Below are 21,125 nucleotides of genomic sequence, written 5' to 3'. Positions count from 1 at the left end.
AACAGCGAAGTCTATCAAGAAGTCCTCTCTCGTCATCTGTTACCATACTGGGAAGAGTTTAGAGAGGAGGGTCTCACGTTTCAGCAAGATAATGCTCCCTGTCATGGGAGCAGGAGCACTATCGACTGGCTCCGTGAAAGAAATGTGATCCCACCTTGTTGGCCAGCCTTAAGCCCCGACCTCAGCCCCATAGAAAATATATGGGCCTACATGGTAAAGACTCTGTATGGCCCGAACAAACCGATTTTTCGGACTCTGGGGGAACTCAGGACGGCTGTCTTTCGAGCATGGACCCAAATTCCTCCTGAGGTCATAACAAGCTGTACAAGCTCCCTTCCGAAGCGACTCACTGACGTCCTGGCATTGCAGGGGAGGAAAACAAGTTATTGAGCATCTATTGAGTAACTCTAGTCTGATATTATCATCGTACTTTACTTTTTGAATAAGTGACATAACTAGTATGCTAAGAATATGTGGAGGTCTCCAAGTGCGTCGAGTGCGTAAATCAGAGTAGCAGTAGAATGGAAGTCTGAAACCTTGCCAGGTTAGTGATAGTGTTACTAAAGCTATCATGTTCAAATATCAGGGTGAAACTCGACTTCTTTGATGAATTATGAGCTGCACACCATGTATGCTAAGAATATGTGGAGGGGTGTATTTTCGTAGCGAATGATGACGACGGAGTTTTACCGGTCTTACGCGATATTCGTCAATTACGAAAAAGTATATTGGAGTTTCACAACTACCCGTTTTACGTGAAGTGGTGTAAAACTTCATGTGAAAAACGCGATATTCGCGGTGATTTTTTCACTACTGTTGTTCATATCACTAGGGTGGTGAAACTCCAATATTGTGACTTCTCAGGACCATGCTGATCCGTTCGGCACACTGGCGACTTATTTCTCATTGAGAGAGCTCTACACGGTGCACACATTTTGCAGAAATTTTTTCTGGGAAGAGGTGAGAATTTTTTGGGGAAAAATTTTGGCAGAATTTTCGAGACGCGCGTGTGTATCTAGTGATTTTGGGTTTTTTAATTTTTTGAGAATTTTTTGTCTTTTTTGTGAATTTACTTCGATGTTGTTCAGGGAATATTATTTCTCATACTGATGTGACCTGAGATTATTTATTTTTTTTAAGTTTCATGATAAAACTGTAAAACTTTTTGAAAAAAAATTAATTGAAGTTCCATCAAAGTTCATAAAAGTTTTTTTATAAAACTTTTGTCCGAAACTTGTGGAATAAGAAAATAGTTAATTTTTCGCAAAAACCAACAACTGCTTGTATTTTTATTTTGAACTTCTGAACAACTTCAAGTTGTCAACTTCAGAACTTGCTCTGAACTTGTTGTGAACTTGTTCTTCATACAACTTCGAGAAACCATATTGATCAAGATGAACTCTTCGTTTTGGAATACGTTATTGGTGATCGTTTGAGATGTGTAAAAATCGATCACCGTGGCGTGCGCTCTGTGATAAATGCTGATGTAATGGGACCCGCAACCCGTGATATGAGAAAAACCAATTGTAAACATACTCCACAGTTCAATTCGCGGAAAACAATTGTGTTTTCGGTCGCGGAAACGTATATGTTTTTATAATCTACATGGAGTATTACACCACTTCACGTTAAGTGGGTGAAACTTCATTGTTGATAACTTTGCTGCACCAATGGCTGTTTGTATTTTTGTTTTTTATTTTTACTCTCGCAGAATATTCTGTGGCCTGAAGACCTTCGTGAAGTGCCAACTCACATCACTCTGTGTGGCGGTGATTTCATCGCCCCAGTTCACTCCACTAGGAACTTACTTGGTGTTGAAAAGTAAAGTGCCTTAACTGCGGTTCGAACTGGGGTTGATGATGTTTCTGCTTTCTAGGTTGGAACGCTCGGAAATAGCAGAAACTGCGGGGGAATCGATAGAAGAGTAAATTTATGATTTTTTCTGTTTTTTGCGAATTTTTGTTAATTTTCAGGCGCTTCGCTCCGCTGTCAGTTTATTGGATATCGGAAGGAGTTCATGGCGAAATATTATTTTATAGCAGCTCGAGGCGAGAAGTTTTCTCAAGAGTTGCGGAATTGATATTGGGTGAGAATACAGCTCCGTAGTTTTCAAAGGCGAGCCTATTATGCAGTCCAGTGTTGAATGCTAAGGTGAATTCTTAAGAATTCTTCTTATTCTTGAGAGAATTTTTTTAGGGTCTAGTTATCATCAGTATTAAATTGTCGAAAAATTCGGGAATTTTCACTTTTTTTCGGAAAAAAAATTTTCTGCATTTTCCCCGTTCAGATTCGGACGGACGGCCATGGGTATCGAGGAGTAATAGGAAGCCTCCGATAACGGTGACTGTTTCTAGCGCCACGAATATTAGGCAATAGGAAAACGTTGATGTTGTAGAAAAAATATTCATACGCGAATTCATAAGTTTTTGAAATTCTGAATCGTTTCATGTCAATTGGATTTGAGTTTTGTTGCCGTTCGGAAATAGGAGGAGGCGAAATGCCCATGTAGTTGAGGGAATGTTGCGTACTATTGTTGTGTCTACCAGTTGTGTTTATTAGAAAACTTATTATAAAGTTATTATAAACTTTAAACTTATTATAACTATTATTATTAAATTATTATAACTTATTATAAAGTCTACCGGTTTATTAGAAATCGGATGAATTTTAGCTGTTGGACTGGTTACGGTTGATGACCGTTTCACTTGTGAGTCGTATAATCTGCCACGTTGGAGTAGTACAATTATGTTTTCACCAAATAACATCAATTGCGTTTAGTCGGCATCGATCTGTTTGAGACTTCAGGATTGAGATTTTTTTTTTGCGTTGAGTTGCTCTCGCGAAACTAACTGGGTGAAAATGCTGCCGTGGATGACACGAGCGATGGCTTCGGTGAGAGGGAGTTTGCGGACTTCGAGTAAAGTGGCGTTGTGGAAACGGTTGGCAGGAAGGAAGAAGTTTGCTGAGGCTGGTACAGGTGAGAGTGGGTACTCATTTGATTAGCGCGAAAAAGTTAGCTTAATGTTAACCTGCGACCTAACGCGCTGGAAATCATGGGGCGCTCGAAAAAACTATGAGTTTGAGGGGCTCACACTGCGCGAGTTTCACACAATCGATCATCGCAGTGATATGGCTGTTGTTGAATCAACGCGGTGATGACATCAGCTGATCGTGCAATATGTAAGGAATAATGAATATCTACATTATTCGAAGAAGTTATGGTCCATAATATATGGATTTTAGTAACCATCATGAACTGTAGTCACTTTGGAAGTGAGTGAATCAAGGAGGAGAATGAGTGCGGCTACACATGCAGCACTTGAGGCTAGTCATGGCCACTTAACATCTGTAACGATGAGGTTGAAGATTACTGATACTTTGTAGTTGACTGCTACCGCTTTACGATTTTACGTGAAGTAGCTTATTGCTGGAAGAACTTGTTTATCAGAGTTCCACATAGTGAACTTTTCGACGATCGTTGAAACTCGAAATTTCAAACTGGCACTCATCCGTCAGAGCTGCTTGCGGTCCGCTGAACCATCATACCATTGCTGCTCACCAGTGTGGGAAGATATGCACATGGTTTTTACATTTGGAGGAAATTTTGCAAAATTCTTGTTGGTTTCTGTACATTTCTACCCAAGCTTGTATATATGGACTCCTATTACGAGTGAGGAAACTCCTAGGGTTAGCTGATTACATATATTACGACACTGCCGTTCCAGGGGCATCGGGAACACAGTGTGGGAAAATATGCTCATGGTTGACCACATATGTTGGTGACAATATGGAAATTCTGAGGAAAATTTCCGAAATTCTTGCGGGTTCCTGTGCATTTCTACCCTAGTTTGTATATGAACTCCTGTAGTTAGTGAGGAGACTCCTAGGGTCAACTGAGGAAAGCGATTACATATATTACAACTCTGCGGGAACACCCGCATGTCTGCACGATGGGGGTATTCGCTATGTTCTCATTCTAACATAGTACCCACCGGTATCATTAATTCTGGAATCTATAACCAGGGTATTCGATTCTCTGATGAACGTAAATAGTTACTAGCCGATGCGGCTGTCTCAGTCGAACGCAATAGGAAAATATGCGGAAAACTTTCAAGACTCTGGCCGTGGAGCTTGAGAGTGCGCGCCCATCATCAGGGCTTATAATGCAACAAGCTTGAGTGGCGTCTCCCATGGATGCGATAAAAGTGATGAGAAGATCATAACACCATAAAAACATAGTCTTGTATATATGAATATATATAATACTATGATGGAGTTTCACCCATTCTACGTGAAGTGACGTGAGAACTCTGTGAACAGCCGATATTCTCGTGAAATATATTTTCCACTAGTGTTTTTCATATCACTAGGGCCGCCCGTGAAACTTCATTTTCACTATCTGGTTTATACCCGACATTATTACTGTCTGTTTATATGCTCATTAGATGATATCTAATAGTGAATATTATACACTTTTAAAATTTCGTGATTTTAAGAGGGGAAGTCAGAAATTCTGTCGGATGCTTCATTAAATGAGGCCCATTTACGCACATCTTGTTAACTGTTAGGTATTTTCGGAGTAGCTGTAGCGATGGGATTGTTAGCAACACCGATGGGAACAGCTTGTCTTGAAGAGAAAAAAAAAGAGAAGTGGTCGAGTTACATTCGTGGACTAAGTGAGTGCGAGTGTTGGAGTAGGAATATATGTTTGTATGCATTACATGTATACTATGTAGGAATATACATTTGATTTCCTCACCTGAGCTCAGGAGTTTCCAAAGCTGATCATGCGATGGGGGGAATATCGACTTTTCTTCGTATTGTTATCGATACATTGTAGTTGGGTATATTGATAGCGTTGAGGAAATGCAAGAGAGCAAGATTTGCAAATCTTAGGTGATTTTTGTCGTTAGTTACGTCCTCTCCTTCTCCAGCAGCAGATGAATATGCTAGTGCTACTGCTGATAACGAGAGTGGTAAGTGTTTTTAAAATGCCTCTACCAGGAATCGAACCTGCGTGTGTAGGCCCTCCGAGACCGCAAGAAGAATCGTTGAGAAAGGCGGTTGATGATGAGGAATTGGAGTCGGAGGAAACGGAGGAATATTATGTTGATCCTGGAAAGCATGAATGTGGGTATTGTTCATCGTATAGTATCCATAGGGTATGTAATGGAGTTGAACTCGTTTTACGTGAAGTGGCGTAATACTCTGTGAAAACGCGATATTATTCGCGGTGATATGAAAACACTTGGCGAATTGCATCAGAAATATCATTCCGTTGAACGTGAGAAACTGGCAGAATTTCACGTGTTATTCACTGCTGATGTGCGTTTCACGCGAAGTGATATATGAAATATGTTTCTCATTAGTGTTTTTCATATCACGGGTGAAACTTTGTTAAGGTTTATATAATAGAGTTTCATCCGTTTTACGTGAAGTGGCATGAAAAGAAAGTGAAATATAAAATAAATTTTTCACACGTGTTTTTCATATCTATGCGTTGCATATGCCGTATATGGAAATTGTGTTTTACCGGTTCTTTAATCAGATATGAAAGTATTCGCTTGCTCTGATTCGGAGCAATTGGCTTCGGAAATATGTGCGAATTTGGGCACCACAGAAGGGAGGGCGTATACGGGAAAGTGAGTGACGCGGTTGTGTAGCATGCATGTATTTAGCGCTCGCCATGTTGATCGATTACGAATCCTTGTTTGATGGGCGCAAGCAATACTGGAGTTTCACAGCCCGTTTTACGAGAAGTGGTGTGATACTCCATGTGAAAAACGCGATATTCGCGGTGATATGAAAACACTCGGCGAACTACAGTAGAGAAATTAGCCCATAGCACGTAGAACACATTATGTGTTTTACGCGTTATTCGCTGCTTTCATGCGTTTTTTAGCAAAACTAAATGTAACATATATATTTTTTCACTAGTGTTTTTTCATATCGCAAACGCGAAAACTAAAACGTCTTGTGAATAAAGAAATGTGGGAATTTTCACTCACGTGAAAAACACTAGTATTAGTGTTTCTCACTTCTCGCGGGTGAAACTCTCTTCATTGAATTTTCATCATTTTTTTGCTCAGGTTTGCTGATGGTGAAATCATAGTTGATATTGTGGATGAAGTGCGAGGCCAGGATTGTTTCATCATACAAGTGAGTTTTGTTGGGATAAACGTTTTCTTTTCTCAGCTGAGCTCAAGACTTTCACGACCAAGTAGTAAAGAAATGTTTACACTTTTTCACGGAAAATAATCAGAATTTTCGTATTTTCACGACATGTGTAGAATGACCATGTGCATATCTCTCGTACTGGGGGTATTTGTTGTTGGAATATATATATTTCCTTTTCTCAGCTGAGCTCAGGATTTTCTCGTGAATTACAGAAATTTATATACTAATTTGATTAAAAGTGGAGTTTCACCCGTTTTACGTGAAGTGGCGTAAAACTCGGTGAAAAACGCGGTGATATTCGCGCCCTGTAGTAGTCGTGAAATATGTTTTTCACTAGTGTTTTTCATATCACTAGGATGAAACTCCAGTGTTCAAAAATTTTTCCCCCCAAAAAAATCATCATAGTTTTCATATTCTCAAATTCGTATATAAAATTTTGGAATTTATGAGAAAAATCCTATTGATGTCACCGACATATGAAGTTGGCAATGTGCATATTATTTTCCCACACTTAAATTCGATTTTGTGGATAATCGTTATATAAAAATTAATTTTTTTTAGAAATGTTCAGTGACTGAATTTATAAGTGTGTCATCAGGAGAAGGTTTATGTTTCCTTTTTCAGCAATTTCCTATTAGCAAGAAGAGTGGGGTCTCTCGCAGTAGGTGCCTCCATGATGCAATTATGGAATCGTGTTTAATGGTGAGTTATTTTTTCCGTTTGTGTGGTAGAGTTTCACGGGCGGTCGTGAAACAGTAGTGAAAAATATATTTCACGACTACTGCATATCACCGTGAATGTCACGGTGATTCACGTAAAACGGGTGAAATTCCAATAATAAGTAATATTGGAATTTTCGCGATATATGAAAAACATATTTCGCATTTCACTTGGCGAAAAACGAACGTATTACCGGTCGCGTAAATATATACGTCTTACGATTCACATAAGCATTATGTCACTTCACGTTAAACTCCATTGCTATTCAGATTTCAGCGTTACGTCGTGCGAGTGCGAAGAGTATTACGTTGATTACGCCGTACTTTGCATATGGAAGGTGAGTGTAGACGAAGTTGTGGTAGGAGTTCGGGTTTCGGGTTTTCATATTCGGGTTTCGGGTTTTCGGGTTTCTTTTGTTTGAGTATTTGATATCATTGGAGTTTCAACCGTAATACGAAAAAACTCACATTTCACTTGGCGAAAAATAATTGTATCATCGGAAATTCACATGGAGTATTACACCACTTCACGTTAAACGGGTGAGACTCTCTTGTAATGTTATTGATATGCATAGAATTGAATTTCATCTTTGATATGGAAAACACTAGTGAAAAACATATGTCATAATTCACTTCATATTGCGTTTTTCACATAGGTTTTTTTGTTCAGGCACATGGAATCTGAAGGTGTAGCAGGGGATCCAGCAGTAACGCAACCAGCGACCCCTCTGGCGGCCAGCGATATCGCACTTATGTATGAGGCGATGGGTGTCGATCGAGTTGTCGCAGTGGATTTGCACGAGGGCAGTTTGGAAGGGTAAGCGAAAGGTATCTGGTTCGAATCTTTGTAGGAGCATTTAGTTTTACAAATAACGTTTCCCAGGATGTTGTTTTTAATGTGATGATATTTACATAGCAAACTGATTGAAAAATGTGTTCCTAGCCATACGTGGAAAATCGAAAATGAGTTTCACCCCCGGGAATATTATAGGTTCCTGGATGATTCCCTCGGGCATTTTTAGGTGTTTTGATGTTCCTGTTACCAACATAGACCCCCTGGGGCTTCCTCTGAAATATTTCCTCAGTAAAGACCTTCATAATCCTGTTGTGGTTTCTCCCGACAACACAGCAAGCGACAGGTGAGAAAGAAATTGTTAGCGGAGCGAAGTTTTTTTTCGTGGTGGAATCAGAGCATTTTTGTTTTGGCGGCGACTTCAGAATCATGGTGTCAACTGTGGGCTGGCCACGATGGTTTCGAATCGTAAGTTGGGGAAATTGTGATTTGATTTAAGACGTTTGAAAAACACTAGTGAAAAATATATTTCACGACTACTGCATATCACCGCGAATATCGGGTTTTTCACCGAGTTTTACGACGCCATTTTACGTAAAACCGGTTGTGAAATTTCAATGATTCAATCTATCCTGGTGGAGAAACATCCTGAGTTTAACCCGTTCTATGTAAAGTGGCGAAATACTCTACGCGATATTCGCGGTGGTATGCAGTAGTCGTGAAATATGTTTTTCCGCTCGTGTTTTTCATATCACGGCCGCTCGTGAAACTCGGTTGTATTATATACTATAGGTATCTATTAGTGTATTAATCTGTGACTATATAATCATCACAATAAACAATGCAATCATAAAAATGGAGCTTCAAGCGTGATATGGAAAACACTGGTGAAAAACACATTTCACGACTAGCGCGAAATCGCGTTTTCCTTTTCACGTGAAACGGGTGAAACTCCAATGATCTGGTTTCAATTTGTTAAGGTAAATCACAATTAGCAGAGCGTTCGCCCGATGAAGGGGTTACCATGGTTGGTAGAGGGAGTGTTTCTAATGAGCCACTGATATCGGGGAAACCGCACTTATCTGCAGATGGGACTGTGAGTGCTTCGCTCCGCTAGAAAAATGATGCATGTTTGTCATTTTTCAGCAAGTGATCATGCCGTCTGGATGGAAGAAGTCTATAGCGACTTTGGTGACGAAAGATTGGCTCGTTGGCGATGGTGAGGGAATCTTAGGTTCAAGCGAGGATGATACGGATTAGGTCCCCTTGAGGCAGTGTGGGAAAATATGCACATGGTCAACTACATGTGTTGGTGACAATATGAAAATTCTGAGAGGAAAATTTTGGGAAATTCTTGTTGGTTTCTGTACACTTCTACCCTAATTCAATAATCATTTTTGGAAACTCCTGAGCTCAGCTGAGGAAAGCAAACATATATTCCCACTCCAACACTGTATAGGAAACTCCTGAGCTCAGCAGCTGAGGAAAGCGAACATATATTCCTACTCCAACACTGTATAGGGAACTCCTGAGCTCAGCTGAGGAAAGCAAACATATATTCCTACTCCAACACTGTATAGGAAACTCCTGAGCTCAGCAGCTGAGGAAAGCGAACATATATTCCTACTCCAACACTGCCTTTTGTATTTCAGTTGAAGGTCGTGATTGCATTATCGTTGATGACATCATCGACAGCGGCAAGCGGATGTCACGCACGGTGGAAGAACTGCGACAACATGGTGCTAGAAGGTAACCATCACACGTGGTTTTTGTTAGGTTAATTATCGGGAAATTTATCATCTCGAGATTTTTTTCCAGAAAATATTAATAATTGGAAGAAAAAAATCTATAGGAGGTTTTGTAAAAAACGGAAAAAACGTCTTGTATTGACGAAAATTTTCATGCCGAGATTTGATTTTTCCCAGAAAAAAATTCTCACTTTAGTGTATATATCTATGTTTCTATCTATGTAAATCTACTTTTGTTATGTCTCAGGATTTATATGTATGCCACGCACGGCGTGCTGTCGCCGGCCGCGATGGAGCGCATCAACCGCAGAGGAGTGACCGAGGTGGTTATTACTAACTCGTTACCGTTCCCGGAGCAGGCTCGGAAATGTGAAAAAATCAGAGTAAGTTGGAATCGATCAGGTGATCGATTTGTAGTTGGATATTCACAGGTGCTTTCTTTGGGCCAAGTTTTAGCTGAAGTGATGTTGCGAATTTACGAACAGAAATCGGTCTCGCAAATGTTTTGGGTGAGTACGGGTCGGAAGAATCTTGAGGTTGTCATGGTAAGATACGGATGAGGTTCAATTTTCACTGTTTGTAGGATAATCAGAAGAAAGAGGGCAGCAAACGTCCCAGCGGTACGGCCACTGTCTAGTGTTTCTTCATTTTCGTTTCTGCACTGAAGAGGTCTGCTTTGTGTTAACAGTCAGTGAGGCATCCATACGGGTATATACAACGAGGGTCTGAGGCCCGTCTAGGGCCTATTCTGAGTTCAGGGGGAAATAACGTGTAATTTCGAGCTGTGCGATCGGCTAAAGGTTTTTAATGTGAGTATTAAGTTGGGGCTGCGCATCTAAGGGGCTTGCATGTGCGACCCGCGGGGTTACTGTTATTGAGAAAGATTGTGAGATTAGCGGCACGTACATGTGCGAGAGAGAATGTTCTGTTAAGAATAGCACGGCTTGAAAATGCTAAACCATTGCAGGATTGAAAATGGGAATGAAAAATCATTCTGGGAGTCTCTACGATTCAGGAACGTTATAAATCGATTTTCACTAAATGTCATCATGCCTTCCTAAGGTCATGGGTGAACTCCCCTAGTAACCTCAAAAAAAGTCATTTGCATAACGGTTTGGTTCGCACTGTATATGAAGTTGCTTGAAATTCGTTCGCAAATAGCACGAAGGATTGGTGACAATGCATGATGTAAAACGTTTGTAGCATTTCCTGACGGTTACGGCGTGAATTGTGAAGACACGAGATGGTCACAACTTCGCGTATACTGTAGGATGCTAATCGAACCAGTGAGTAGTGTACTTTGCACCAGCAGGACAAAATGATGAACACGTTGGTAAGCGTCAACCTGAAGGTGCATTTTGGAAGATCTTTTCGTGGGCTGATTTCCTGCGCTGGGTTCGTTCTGTCTCCGGCACATGCATGGCGCCTCTCTAAAACTCTTAGCGGATTACACCAAGCATCATGGGAAATGCTTGTAGCTTTCTTGATGTCTACGGCGATGAGTATTAAAGCTACGAGATAGTCACTACTACAACATCAAATAATCACTTGGTCATTGCGCATAGAAGGCCATCATAGCGATTGAATTGACGAGCACATTGCAGTAGAGTAAGACTGTTTCAACCTGGTGAGGGAGTAAGTCTGGAGCAATTACCTCCATCGACGACCCACGGCACAAACCAGTAGTTCTACTGGTCTAATGGTTAAAAGGCTACCCTTTTCAGAAGTAGATTCCTGGTTCGATCCTCGCACCTAGAACTTTTGCGTCACAACAGACTACGTCTATATCAATGATGGTTGGAAATTCCAGAATTACACGCCCACATGTTCTCTAGAATGTTATAGAGGAATATCATCAACAGTATGAACTACAAAACCTTTCAGTATTGTACTTCTGATGATGAAAGTATAACGCTCACTGTAATTGAGAAATACATAACCGTAGACCTACTCCCACATCCTTTTGCTTGAGTTCATAACCTATGAAATAGCTACACTACGAAATACGTCACACACAGTGGAAAGTTGCAGAAGCCACCCGTCAAAGTGTGCCAACCCAATACTCACACTAACAGCAACTCAACAATGTGATCAATGAGAAATGCAAAGCATTCACCCCCCCACATCCTTTTGCTAGAGTTCCTATCCTATAAGACAACTACATTACACTAGCCAATGACCCAGTACGTCAGACTGATAGTCACAAACTCTCAATACTCACACTAGCATTAACTCAACAGAGAATGTGAATCTACGGATTAACGCGTAAGATGCTATACAGCGGTCACACGAACTCTCCTTCTCAGCAAGGGTACAGGAATACGACGACGAAGTAGCGAAAAAATCGCGCAACCCCACCACGGGGTCTGCAAACCAACAACACTGTCAACAACAACGACTTTTCCATCGCCAACTATGGTAAATGAATCAAAAAAGTCGCATATTAACAGCTGAAGGAGGCTGAGACCGGCGAGGGGGGAAGCTTCACAAAGGTTCAACTAAGGAGCCATGCCCTCGAAAGCACTTAGTACCTGAAAGATACCACTGCGCGCACACCGAAGATTTTGAGACTTACTTAGTTGTAGGGATTGGTCTCGTAGTGGGGATCTGTGAGCTTGGCATATGTCGAATAGAAAGGGTCGTGAATGAAGGCCTTATCCACGGGGAAGAAGACCAAATCTGATGATGACAATTCCACAGAGGGAAATTCCCCATCATCGTAGCGCTCACCAGTGATGTAGATGGAGAAGAAGAAAATGAGGACGGTGAGCCATTCAAGAGCCGGACCGTTGTTAGACCAGGCACCACAGGTGAAGATGACCAAGGCGATCATCAATAGGACCTCAGCAGCTGAAAATGATAGAAATAAGACGGGAAGGGCGCACAGGTCTTTGAGCTTACTTCGGCGAGAAGTGGTTGACATGCTGTTATTTGAATGCAAGTAAAACACTGACTGATACAAAGATAATCGAGGGCGAACCGGGGAGAATACCAAAACGACTTATACGATGCACGAGATAGAAAAGGGGGAGCGTTCTCTATAGGTTTCATAGTTCTGTAGCCTTAGCATAGTGACGTTGAGGAAATGCAAGATGGTTCAAGATTTGCAAGTTTTTCAGAGGAAATGGAGATGGCGAAATCCCAGCGTTGCGTTGCGATGGGATCGATCTATGCCGTGGTTCATTTTGCAGTGTGGGGTGAAATATGCACATGGTTAACTGCGTGTGTTGGTGACAATATGGAAATTTTCATGAAATTTTGGACATTCTCATTGGTTAATGTACACTTCTATAATTAGCTTTGGGAACTCCTGTGCTCAGCTGAGGAGAGCGAACACATATTCCTATTCCAACACTGCTATTTTGCATCTCACATGATCAGGCTAAATATATCTAATTCACTGAATATGTGATATCGTATTTCCCAATAATTGATATCTCCATTTCGTGGAACACTGTTGATGATGACGACAATGATCGAATGTTGGCCTCAGTGGCTGGGAAAATAAATGCTTGTCTAGCCGTATGGGAATTCGGCGTAACAAGGAAGAGCGAATAAAGAGTTGAAGGATGCTTATGTGTGTCAAATGAGAATGTGAAAATGGTGAAGAGGACGGGTTTGAAGTGGTGGAATTGCGGTATGGAATATTCGCGGAGGGTTGTTGTGTTGAAAAATTCCAGGAAAATTTTTATGTGGTTTTGAAGTATCAGATCAAGGTTAGAGCTGAAATTCTCTCATTTCTCCGAACTTGGGTTCAGAAAATTTCAGTAAATTTCGTGGAATTTTCGAAAGTTTCAGCGAATTCCAGGAAGCAGGTGAGAGATTTGTTAGTTGAAATCCCGATGAGATCCGATGCGTGTGTTGGTAAGACGATATGAAATATATTGTGTCAACCTGAAGCTCATATGAGCTCTCAACAGTGACGAAACGGTTCTGAAACGTTGTCAATCGCTCTTTACTATTTTTATCATTTTGTCCCTCAAAAAAAGGTCATTAGTGACTCTTCCGAGTTATCGCAGAAACGTGAATTGCATAACGGCTTAGTTCGCACTGTGTGAATGAACCGCATGAATGTAACATTCGACCGTAGACTACGACCGACTGGACGATGACTACGATTCGTAATCATCCAGTTGGAAGTAGCTGTCGAGTGTTGCATGACGATGACCGCCGTGATCGAGTTGAACGGCAATTACTCATGGATCGTGATAGAATATATTCAAGTTGAACAGCTTAACACACAGCGATCGTTCGAAGAGCCTCTTTTATGGGGTTAATCATAAGACCGAACCAATATCTATTGTTACTGGGAATCCCAGTCTGGGATAACAGCAGCATTGTGATTCACAATTTGTGAAACACCTCAGAGCCGGTGAGAATGATACTAACAGTGAATGATGGGAAATCGTAGTTTAGTGATGGTATCGTCGCTGCCGACTCGTCAGGACACTGGGGGAGAACTCGAGGAATCGCAAGGCATTGTGGATCACAATAAATAACTTGAGCTTGAGGCAAGCTGGCTATAGAAGTACTCTATTCCGCAGAGCCGATAAACGAACTGGACAAGCTCGGGGCAAAACGGTTCCCTATGTCGTGTCATTGTTTGGTAACCTTGGCGATATGGTGTCGCCGACTGCTCAATTGCTATACTTAAGTTTTTTCAGTAAGTATTTTCAGTGTCTTGTTGATCCGTTCATGGTAATGTAAATCGTTCCAGTTATCCGTACAAATTATATGAGATACTGTACGGTGCAGTCTCTCGTTCATCTCTCGATTACTCCCAGGCATTCTTGGAGATTCCACTGCTTGTTTTCCCTCTCAAGCTTGACAAAAGCAAATGGCTCTTCAGAAAAAACTGAGTATTCGGGAGGTGCCGTACTTTGTCGAATCTTGCTTTACTTATGTGTCAACAATGTTGGAAATTTTGTCCTCGCTTTGAAGACCCACGTCACCACGGCGTGAAGTGGGGCGCATGGTGTTAAGGTTCGCCCGCCCTGTTATATCTGTAGCTTATCGATTACGCTATTTGGTGCAATGAGCAACCATAGTTATTATGCAACCCTCTCAAGCTGTTACCTATTGCGTTCCATATGGCTAGTAACCTAACAAGTGGTGAAGAACCCGTGCTTCAAGAACCCTTTGCCCCACTGCTGCAAGCTCTGCAATTACGTGATCCTTCAGAGTCTGAAGTTCAGACCTTGAATTTGTCACTGCTGCCGACGTTACCTCAGCATTGCCACGTGAGGCCACACTTCAACAGAAGGTGGACTTACTACGCCTCCTTAAGCAAGCCCATCACTCACAGCGTGCATTAAGCTCAGTTGCCTCTGTGTCCGGTAGCCCCCCGTTCTGCTCGACGCCGCTCTGGACAACGATGATGAAGATGGTAGAGCTCTTGCTGGTGTTCTTCGACTTCAACCCCCAGATTCGGCTAAGTGGAAAGGCTCCTCTGATCTACGCCCAGCGAAAGCCTTCTTATATAAGGTTGCAGCCGCTGCTCGCCTTACCGCTTTATCTGAGATCAACACGTGGAGGTTTCTCACGCAAGTATGCCTACAAGAGCGCCATACCAGAGAGCTACTAAGTTATCTAGAGGCTAATCATGGTGCTGGACTATCGATCGCCGATAAACTAAGGTTCACCGAACTATGGTTTAACCATCGCTGGAACATTACCAACAGTGTGGATCGAGTTTACCAGGAACTGGATACTGCTTATCCTTATGCTGTTACCATTACATGCTTACATAGCCGGTTCTTTCGGGTATATCCTATCATTTCTCCTTCTACTATTGCTGCATGCTCTGCGCTGGAAGATTGGGCGAGAAGCTATGGAATGTACCCACGAATAATTATGCATGACAATGATAAAGCCTTCCAGCTACAATTCACTTCTTGGTGCATGCAACGTAATATTGTGCAAGCTGCGGTACCTCTTTATGCACCTGAGTCCAACTCGGCTATTGAGCGTCACAATCGAACATTTCACGATGGGTTGAGAGCCTGCATTGCTTCTACTGGTGTACTGGATTGGACTGCCCATTACGACCAAGTCGTTAATCGCATTAACCATGTCCCTAATTCTACAACTAAAACTGCTCCTTATGATGTCTTATTCAAGGTTCAACATCATTGCCCCTTACGCAACGACTACAAGTCCTTGGACTCCTTTGTCTACCCTTTCCCGCCCGATCATTCCCCACGTTTTCAGCAAGGCTCGGTTGTGGCGCGCAGATCGGAGAGAGCTGGCAAGTTGGATCCGGCATATGAAGGCCATTATGAGGTTCTAGAGGAAGTTAGACCCGATGTCTTCTCTATCCGACGTATTGGTGCCACCAATTTGGTGGTACTGGTGTCAACGCTGTCCCTATACAACTCAAAGCAGATCGCCTTAAACTATTACCAGGGTTGCCTAGAGTACAGAAATTCTAGTATGTGCATTACCTATCACATCCTACTCAGCGAGCATTACTCACTGCTTTAGGCTGTCGATACTATCTCATTGGGTTGCAGTATTATCCCGCTAATCTCTTATTCTGGAATCTTCGTCCTTCCGTTTTTTTCTTTTTTTTTCTTTTCTTGTTCTCGAGGGGGGGGGGGCAAGTGTTAAGGTTCGCCCGCCCTGTTATAGCTGTAGCTTATCGATTACGCTATTTGGTGCAATGAGCAACCATAGTTATTATGCAACCCTCTCAAGCTGTTACCTATTGCGTTCCATATGGCTAGTAACCTAACACATGGCGCGTGTGGCGCGGCGTCACGCCGCGCCGCTGGCGTGCATCTGAATTTTAGTCCTTATGAGCCGCAAGGAGGGGATTGACTGTTGCAGCCTGTGGCATCAGTCTTCTCCTTGGATGGTATACTATACCATCCTATACCTCGCTACTCAGAGTTTTTTCTCCAACATACATGCTGATCCGTTATCTCCAATCCATCTTCATCTCATGCCTTGCCCTAGCCCAAGATCCGCATGGTTCATACTCTGGGACCGAGCAGTCCTATGGTTATCTGAAGTTGGTGTATACATTCTCCAACGGTGCTGAAAAGGTGAAGATTGGTTTTTCTTGTGGGTCGGGCGCGAGACCGACTGAGAGGACTTTCCCTGTCACAAAGAAGGAGGCGACGTACTACGAAGTGCAGGCTACTGTACCGGGGAGTTTGACTCCAACACCCAAATGGAAAGCATTCCTAAACTCCTTCACACAAAGATGCCCGAAATACGCGAATCTCGAGGGAACGGATCTCGTACAAATGGACTACGATGAAGCGAAGAAGACTGTGTTGGTGACGGTCTCCGGAATAGATATGACGCTGAAACACGAATAATGTGCACTCAGCAAGTCCCGGAACTCTCGTCCTACGATTTGCTTCAGCTTAATACTATTTAGAAGAGGGTGTCTGATACTCCTTGACGCTTCTCCTTTAGCTGTGGAAACCTCGACGATATGGTGCCGTCGACACCTCAATGGTTACGCATATCATCATTGGTCTTCTCAGTGAGTATTTTAGAGCTTTGACGAATTATCCATTACTCATTCGTTCGTACAATCTCTTATCATCTTTCGATCATTCCCAGGCATCCTCGCAGATTTCACGCTTGATTTTCATCGAGTGTGACGGAAGCGACTTGCTCTCGGGTGGAAAATATTGAGTTTTTGGGAAGGTTGTTCTCAGCTGTGATTCTCATGGATCACTTATAGCTGAGCCTTGATAGCCAACCAACAATCATCAGACGCTCCTGACTTGAGCTCTAACAGTGCATGTTAATTGGTAAACTCCGGAGTTGGTAACTTGTATATCTGAGCCGTCACGCTTGAACAGACACTATGAATCATAACTTATGATGTCTTGGTGTTCGCGGGTGCAAGGCGGATCAATGATCAGATCATGACGATCTGAGATCATCACACGCCCTCATTGACGTCGAGACCCGCAACCTGTAGTAAATTACTACTAGTAATTACGCAGGTTCACTTCACGTACTGGCAAACCGACATGGTAGGAAATCCCCTGCGGTATCAGGAAATTGATCGGACGATCTCATGAGCAATGACTGTTCGACTCACTCGAACATTCAGCATCTGCAACATCGTCTCGTTCGGACCAAAAGTGGTCTAGCTGCAGGGTTATCGATGAAATTGCAACACCGTTCCTGAAATGTGAAATTCACATTAGAATTGCATTGAAATTCAATTCATTGTCGGAAATGATTGTCATTGTCCGGCTTCGATTTATCGGTTTGCACTTTTTCCAGTTTCTCATCCTACCTCTTGAGTCGGATTGAGTTGAATAAAAGCCTCCCAGAGGTCCTGGCTCCTCGCCGTGGTGTAGGAGTGGTCGGGCTCCGATCCAGTATAACTCATACTGTATGCAGCTGGTATCAATTTGATGCTATCAATATTGCCAATATTTATGACACTCACGCGGTAAAATACAGTCGTTTAAAACGAACTTTGGCCACGATAAACTATCCTAGACCAAGAAAAGAGTGAGTCTGTGGAAGCACGATAGGCTAGCAGCCTACCGTACTTCCACATTTACTCGACGAGTACGACGTACGTGACATTTTTTTCGTCGCCTTTTGCTGATAGGGTGACCGAGCATGGGAATGGTATCCTCGGGTATCCTACAATGTGCGCACTGCGCAGTTTTGAATGAACTTTGGAACAGTTTTGAATGCTCCTATGACAACACTCAACCCAACACTCTTATATTTCACGACGAAATCATGCAGGGAAACTGTCAAAAGCACTGAAGTCCATCAGCCCCTCCTCATCTCGCCGTTCACTCGCTGACGGAGTTCCTAAATTTGGCTCACAGATTTCGCGCGCCGTAATCACAAGTTAGATTTCAAGCCTCACAGCACGTGGCACAAAATGATAAAATGATACTACTACCTCTCCTGCCAATAACAACCTTCGGCAATCCAGCATCCAAAATCGGCAATTCCCGCAATGCTTCGCTCCGCCCCTCACCATAGAAGAAATACGGTAGTCGTAAGAACATTTTCCAGCACCCAAGCAAGATACTACCAATCCCAATGATCGTAATGACCACCACAGCCATGCGAATAGAAGGCGTTGCAGATGTGTGATTCTGTGAGAGGAAGAGTAGCTGAACGGCAAGTTGAGGAGTGGTCAACAACATCATCCGCGTCACCACCTTCAGATCCAACACCTAGAACGTATTTATAAACTCTTGTCATACTCCAGATGAATGTCTAGGAATTCCAAATCGGAAACTTTCCGAAAAATCCCCGGAAAAATTGGAGAGTTTTCGGTTTTTCATTTTCGATTTTTTGCGCCTTATTACCCCGTTGGGAGATATTGTAGCCTTCCTTAACCCCGGACATTGGTGTATTCTAGTCGTTGCGTTAGTCTCATATTTCCTCCACACTGCCTCTGCTATAATAAACTGATCCATCGCCACAAAACCCAACCCTTTTGGTAGTTGACCGTCGAAATCCGAACGCGCCAAACAACAATTCAATACCAAATAATGAACCTGATAATCGTATCCGAATCGGCGATTGGGGTGAGAGATATTTCACCACGAACAAACGTATTCTTATGGATGATGAATTCGACTGACACCGTTGTCGCATGACTCTCAGCCGGTGTTGAGGAACCCCTCGCCGACATGCGGTGACCAATAACACGACACTAAGATCTTGAGCCAAGATGGCTACAGAACCTCAATGCTAGAGACTTACTACGAGAAGCGCAGGTTCCAAGAACCATACGCTTCGCTCTATAGGGAAAAGCGAGAACATCAATGGAGTGACTCCATTGATGTGCACCTGCGTGTCCTGACCTCTTCAGTGTTACCACTTCTGAAGTGTTGAGTAACTTTCCTATCACCATAGCCCGCAGATTCCCACAATGCACGCTCAGTCCAATATGTACGTAGATCATATGAGAAGTTCAGCATATCAAATAACTGATCTATCTTCTCGCGCACTTTGCTCAAGAAAGCATGATGAGGCCATAGCCCAAAAGTTGAGTCAGCAGGGAATGTTAGAAAGTCGACATCTTTTGTTCTACTGGCTATCTCCTCCTTGTTGAAGTGACCAGCAGAACGTCCAATAGCAAATACCATGTAACTAATATTTGACTGTTTCCACCGCGTTAGAGTACCATATAGGCCGTTGTGTGGTGAATACCTCACAGCATCACCAACAGCCTTTAGAAGATCAGAAGCTTGTACTTTACCAGACCCGTATATCACCACGGTGCCGTTGCAAATAGCTTCTTCAATGTATTTCCGTACATGCAGTGTGAGTATATAGAAAAGAGTACAAACAAGTTCTTTAAGAAGAAATTTGGCAATAACTCATTGAACTCATTAGCAATAGCTTGCCACCTATACTTCTCTTATAGTGTAATAGACGACTCGTGGAAGCGAGAGAACAACATACCAATATCCTCCCATGGCACTAAGTGTCCTTCGTTCTCAAGAGCGAAACCATTCTTTATGCCCAACTTCTTGCACTGCTCGAAATTACTCACATATCGACGCTTTAGCCTGCGTGGACTCCACGCCGTGGAGCTAGTGATGAGACTAAATCCCACATACTTGGACGGAACCTCAATACTCGAGACTTACTACGAGACTACGTGCTCAACGATCTCAATACTCTAGAATATACGTCAAAACACGTCACAACCGTTACTGAAATTTGTGGCGAATGATACGCCATCATAAAAACGTGTGCGATTCGAACCCGCGACCTTCCGTATACCCACCACTAGACTCATCCCCATCCCCGCTGCACCAGCCATACACAATCCACTGTGGATCTCGTAACACACAGTAATGAAAAGACAGTCGAACGGAAGCTCAATACGTAACCCAACCAACGCCAACGAATTCCACAAATTCTCCGCCGCCGAGTCGCCCATAAACCTCCTTGATACCATCAGCTCATACCGAACGTAAAGAGCGCTCGCCCAGGTGATCGATATCACACATACAGCCAATTTCACCTCCGTAGAAAGAGGCATGCCGTGATACACCAGTGGTGGCAGAGCTATACAGAATCCCACCCAAACTGCATTGAGGAAATGCAAGTGTTTCAAAAAATCCCGATACGACCCAAACGATGAATTGCTGGTGATAAGCTCATCTAGAGTAGCGAATGACGAGCTCAAACCTAATGGGAAATCAAAATAAGAGAACATATAACTATATGTAACATAGTTCTTATGTTACATGTGTTTGAGACATTTCCGGCCGAATTTATACAGAGACTATATATGTGAATTTGTTTCCCTACATATACCAGAGCGTGGCGGCTTATTCCGTAACTACCAAGTTCACAGTAATACTTCTATACTGAACTGCTATCAGCGTGATGAAAAGGGCACTAATATATAAAAATATGTTACAGAACTCATGTAACATATATTTTTATCGCAAATCTTATGTAACATGAATATATTGATATTCTTATAGTTCATAACATAACTTATATCACATGTAACTCATACCAATTATATAACACATAATGTTATATAACAACATGGTGATTGAACCGATTGAACTCCACGGTGGAGTCTCCACCACGAAAAGAAACACTACTTCCACTATATCATATATATTCATTATAAAATTTATACTTCTAATACGACATATGTTGTTATAAATCAACATCATAACTGAGCAAGTCATAATTTTTTTCCACGTCATA

The 21,125-nt window shown here is 42.4% G+C and overlaps 5 protein-coding genes across 5 annotated transcripts; 4 read left to right on the top strand and 1 right to left on the bottom strand.

Annotated features, from left to right (window-relative positions):
* Positions 1-627: 627 nt before the first annotated feature.
* On the top strand, positions 628-2,321 carry Pmar_PMAR022308 (hypothetical protein; the record flags this gene model as incomplete). The annotated part of the gene is made up of 5 exons (XM_002785521.1): positions 628-654; positions 865-960; positions 1,712-1,821; positions 1,877-1,924; positions 2,288-2,321. 5 exons carry the CDS (start codon positions 628-630, stop codon positions 2,319-2,321), a joined length of 315 nt encoding a protein of 104 aa, XP_002785567.1.
* A 502-nt stretch (positions 2,322-2,823) lies between these two features.
* Positions 2,824-10,074, top strand: Pmar_PMAR022307 (ribose-phosphate pyrophosphokinase, putative; the record flags this gene model as incomplete). Its single annotated transcript, XM_002785520.1, has 17 exons — positions 2,824-2,977; positions 4,569-4,676; positions 4,914-4,976; positions 5,026-5,130; positions 5,549-5,642; positions 6,090-6,159; positions 6,802-6,879; positions 7,167-7,234; positions 7,567-7,713; positions 7,919-8,035; positions 8,087-8,157; positions 8,670-8,785; positions 8,836-8,908; positions 9,342-9,438; positions 9,685-9,820; positions 9,869-9,946; positions 10,021-10,074. Exons 1-17 carry the CDS (start codon positions 2,860-2,862, stop codon positions 10,072-10,074), a joined length of 1,593 nt encoding a protein of 530 aa, XP_002785566.1. The 5' UTR covers positions 2,824-2,859.
* Positions 10,075-11,688: 1,614 nt separating this feature from the next.
* Positions 11,689-12,389, bottom strand: Pmar_PMAR022306 (hypothetical protein). Its single transcript, XM_002785519.1, has 4 exons — positions 12,339-12,389; positions 12,168-12,287; positions 12,013-12,116; positions 11,689-11,968 (listed from the first exon to the last, which is right to left on the bottom strand). Exons 1-3 carry the CDS (start codon positions 12,358-12,360, stop codon positions 12,013-12,015), a joined length of 246 nt encoding a protein of 81 aa, XP_002785565.1. The 5' UTR covers positions 12,361-12,389; the 3' UTR covers positions 11,689-11,968.
* Positions 12,390-15,290: 2,901 nt separating this feature from the next.
* Positions 15,291-15,920, top strand: Pmar_PMAR022305 (hypothetical protein; the record flags this gene model as incomplete). Its single annotated transcript, XM_002785518.1, has 1 exon — positions 15,291-15,920. One exon carries the CDS (start codon positions 15,291-15,293, stop codon positions 15,918-15,920), a length of 630 nt encoding a protein of 209 aa, XP_002785564.1.
* Positions 15,921-16,345: 425 nt separating this feature from the next.
* On the top strand, positions 16,346-16,762 carry Pmar_PMAR022304 (hypothetical protein; the record flags this gene model as incomplete). The annotated part of the gene is made up of 1 exon (XM_002785517.1): positions 16,346-16,762. One exon carries the CDS (start codon positions 16,346-16,348, stop codon positions 16,760-16,762), a length of 417 nt encoding a protein of 138 aa, XP_002785563.1.
* Between the last annotated feature and the right edge of the window lie 4,363 nt (positions 16,763-21,125).

The sequence above is a fragment of the Perkinsus marinus genome (assembly GCF_000006405.1).
Source record: "Perkinsus marinus ATCC 50983 genomic scaffold scf_1104296932410, whole genome shotgun sequence".
Lineage (NCBI taxonomy): Eukaryota > Perkinsozoa > Perkinsida > Perkinsidae > Perkinsus > Perkinsus marinus.
The sequence above is the reverse complement of the archived record's forward strand: the minus strand, read 5'-3'. Positions and strand labels throughout refer to the sequence as shown.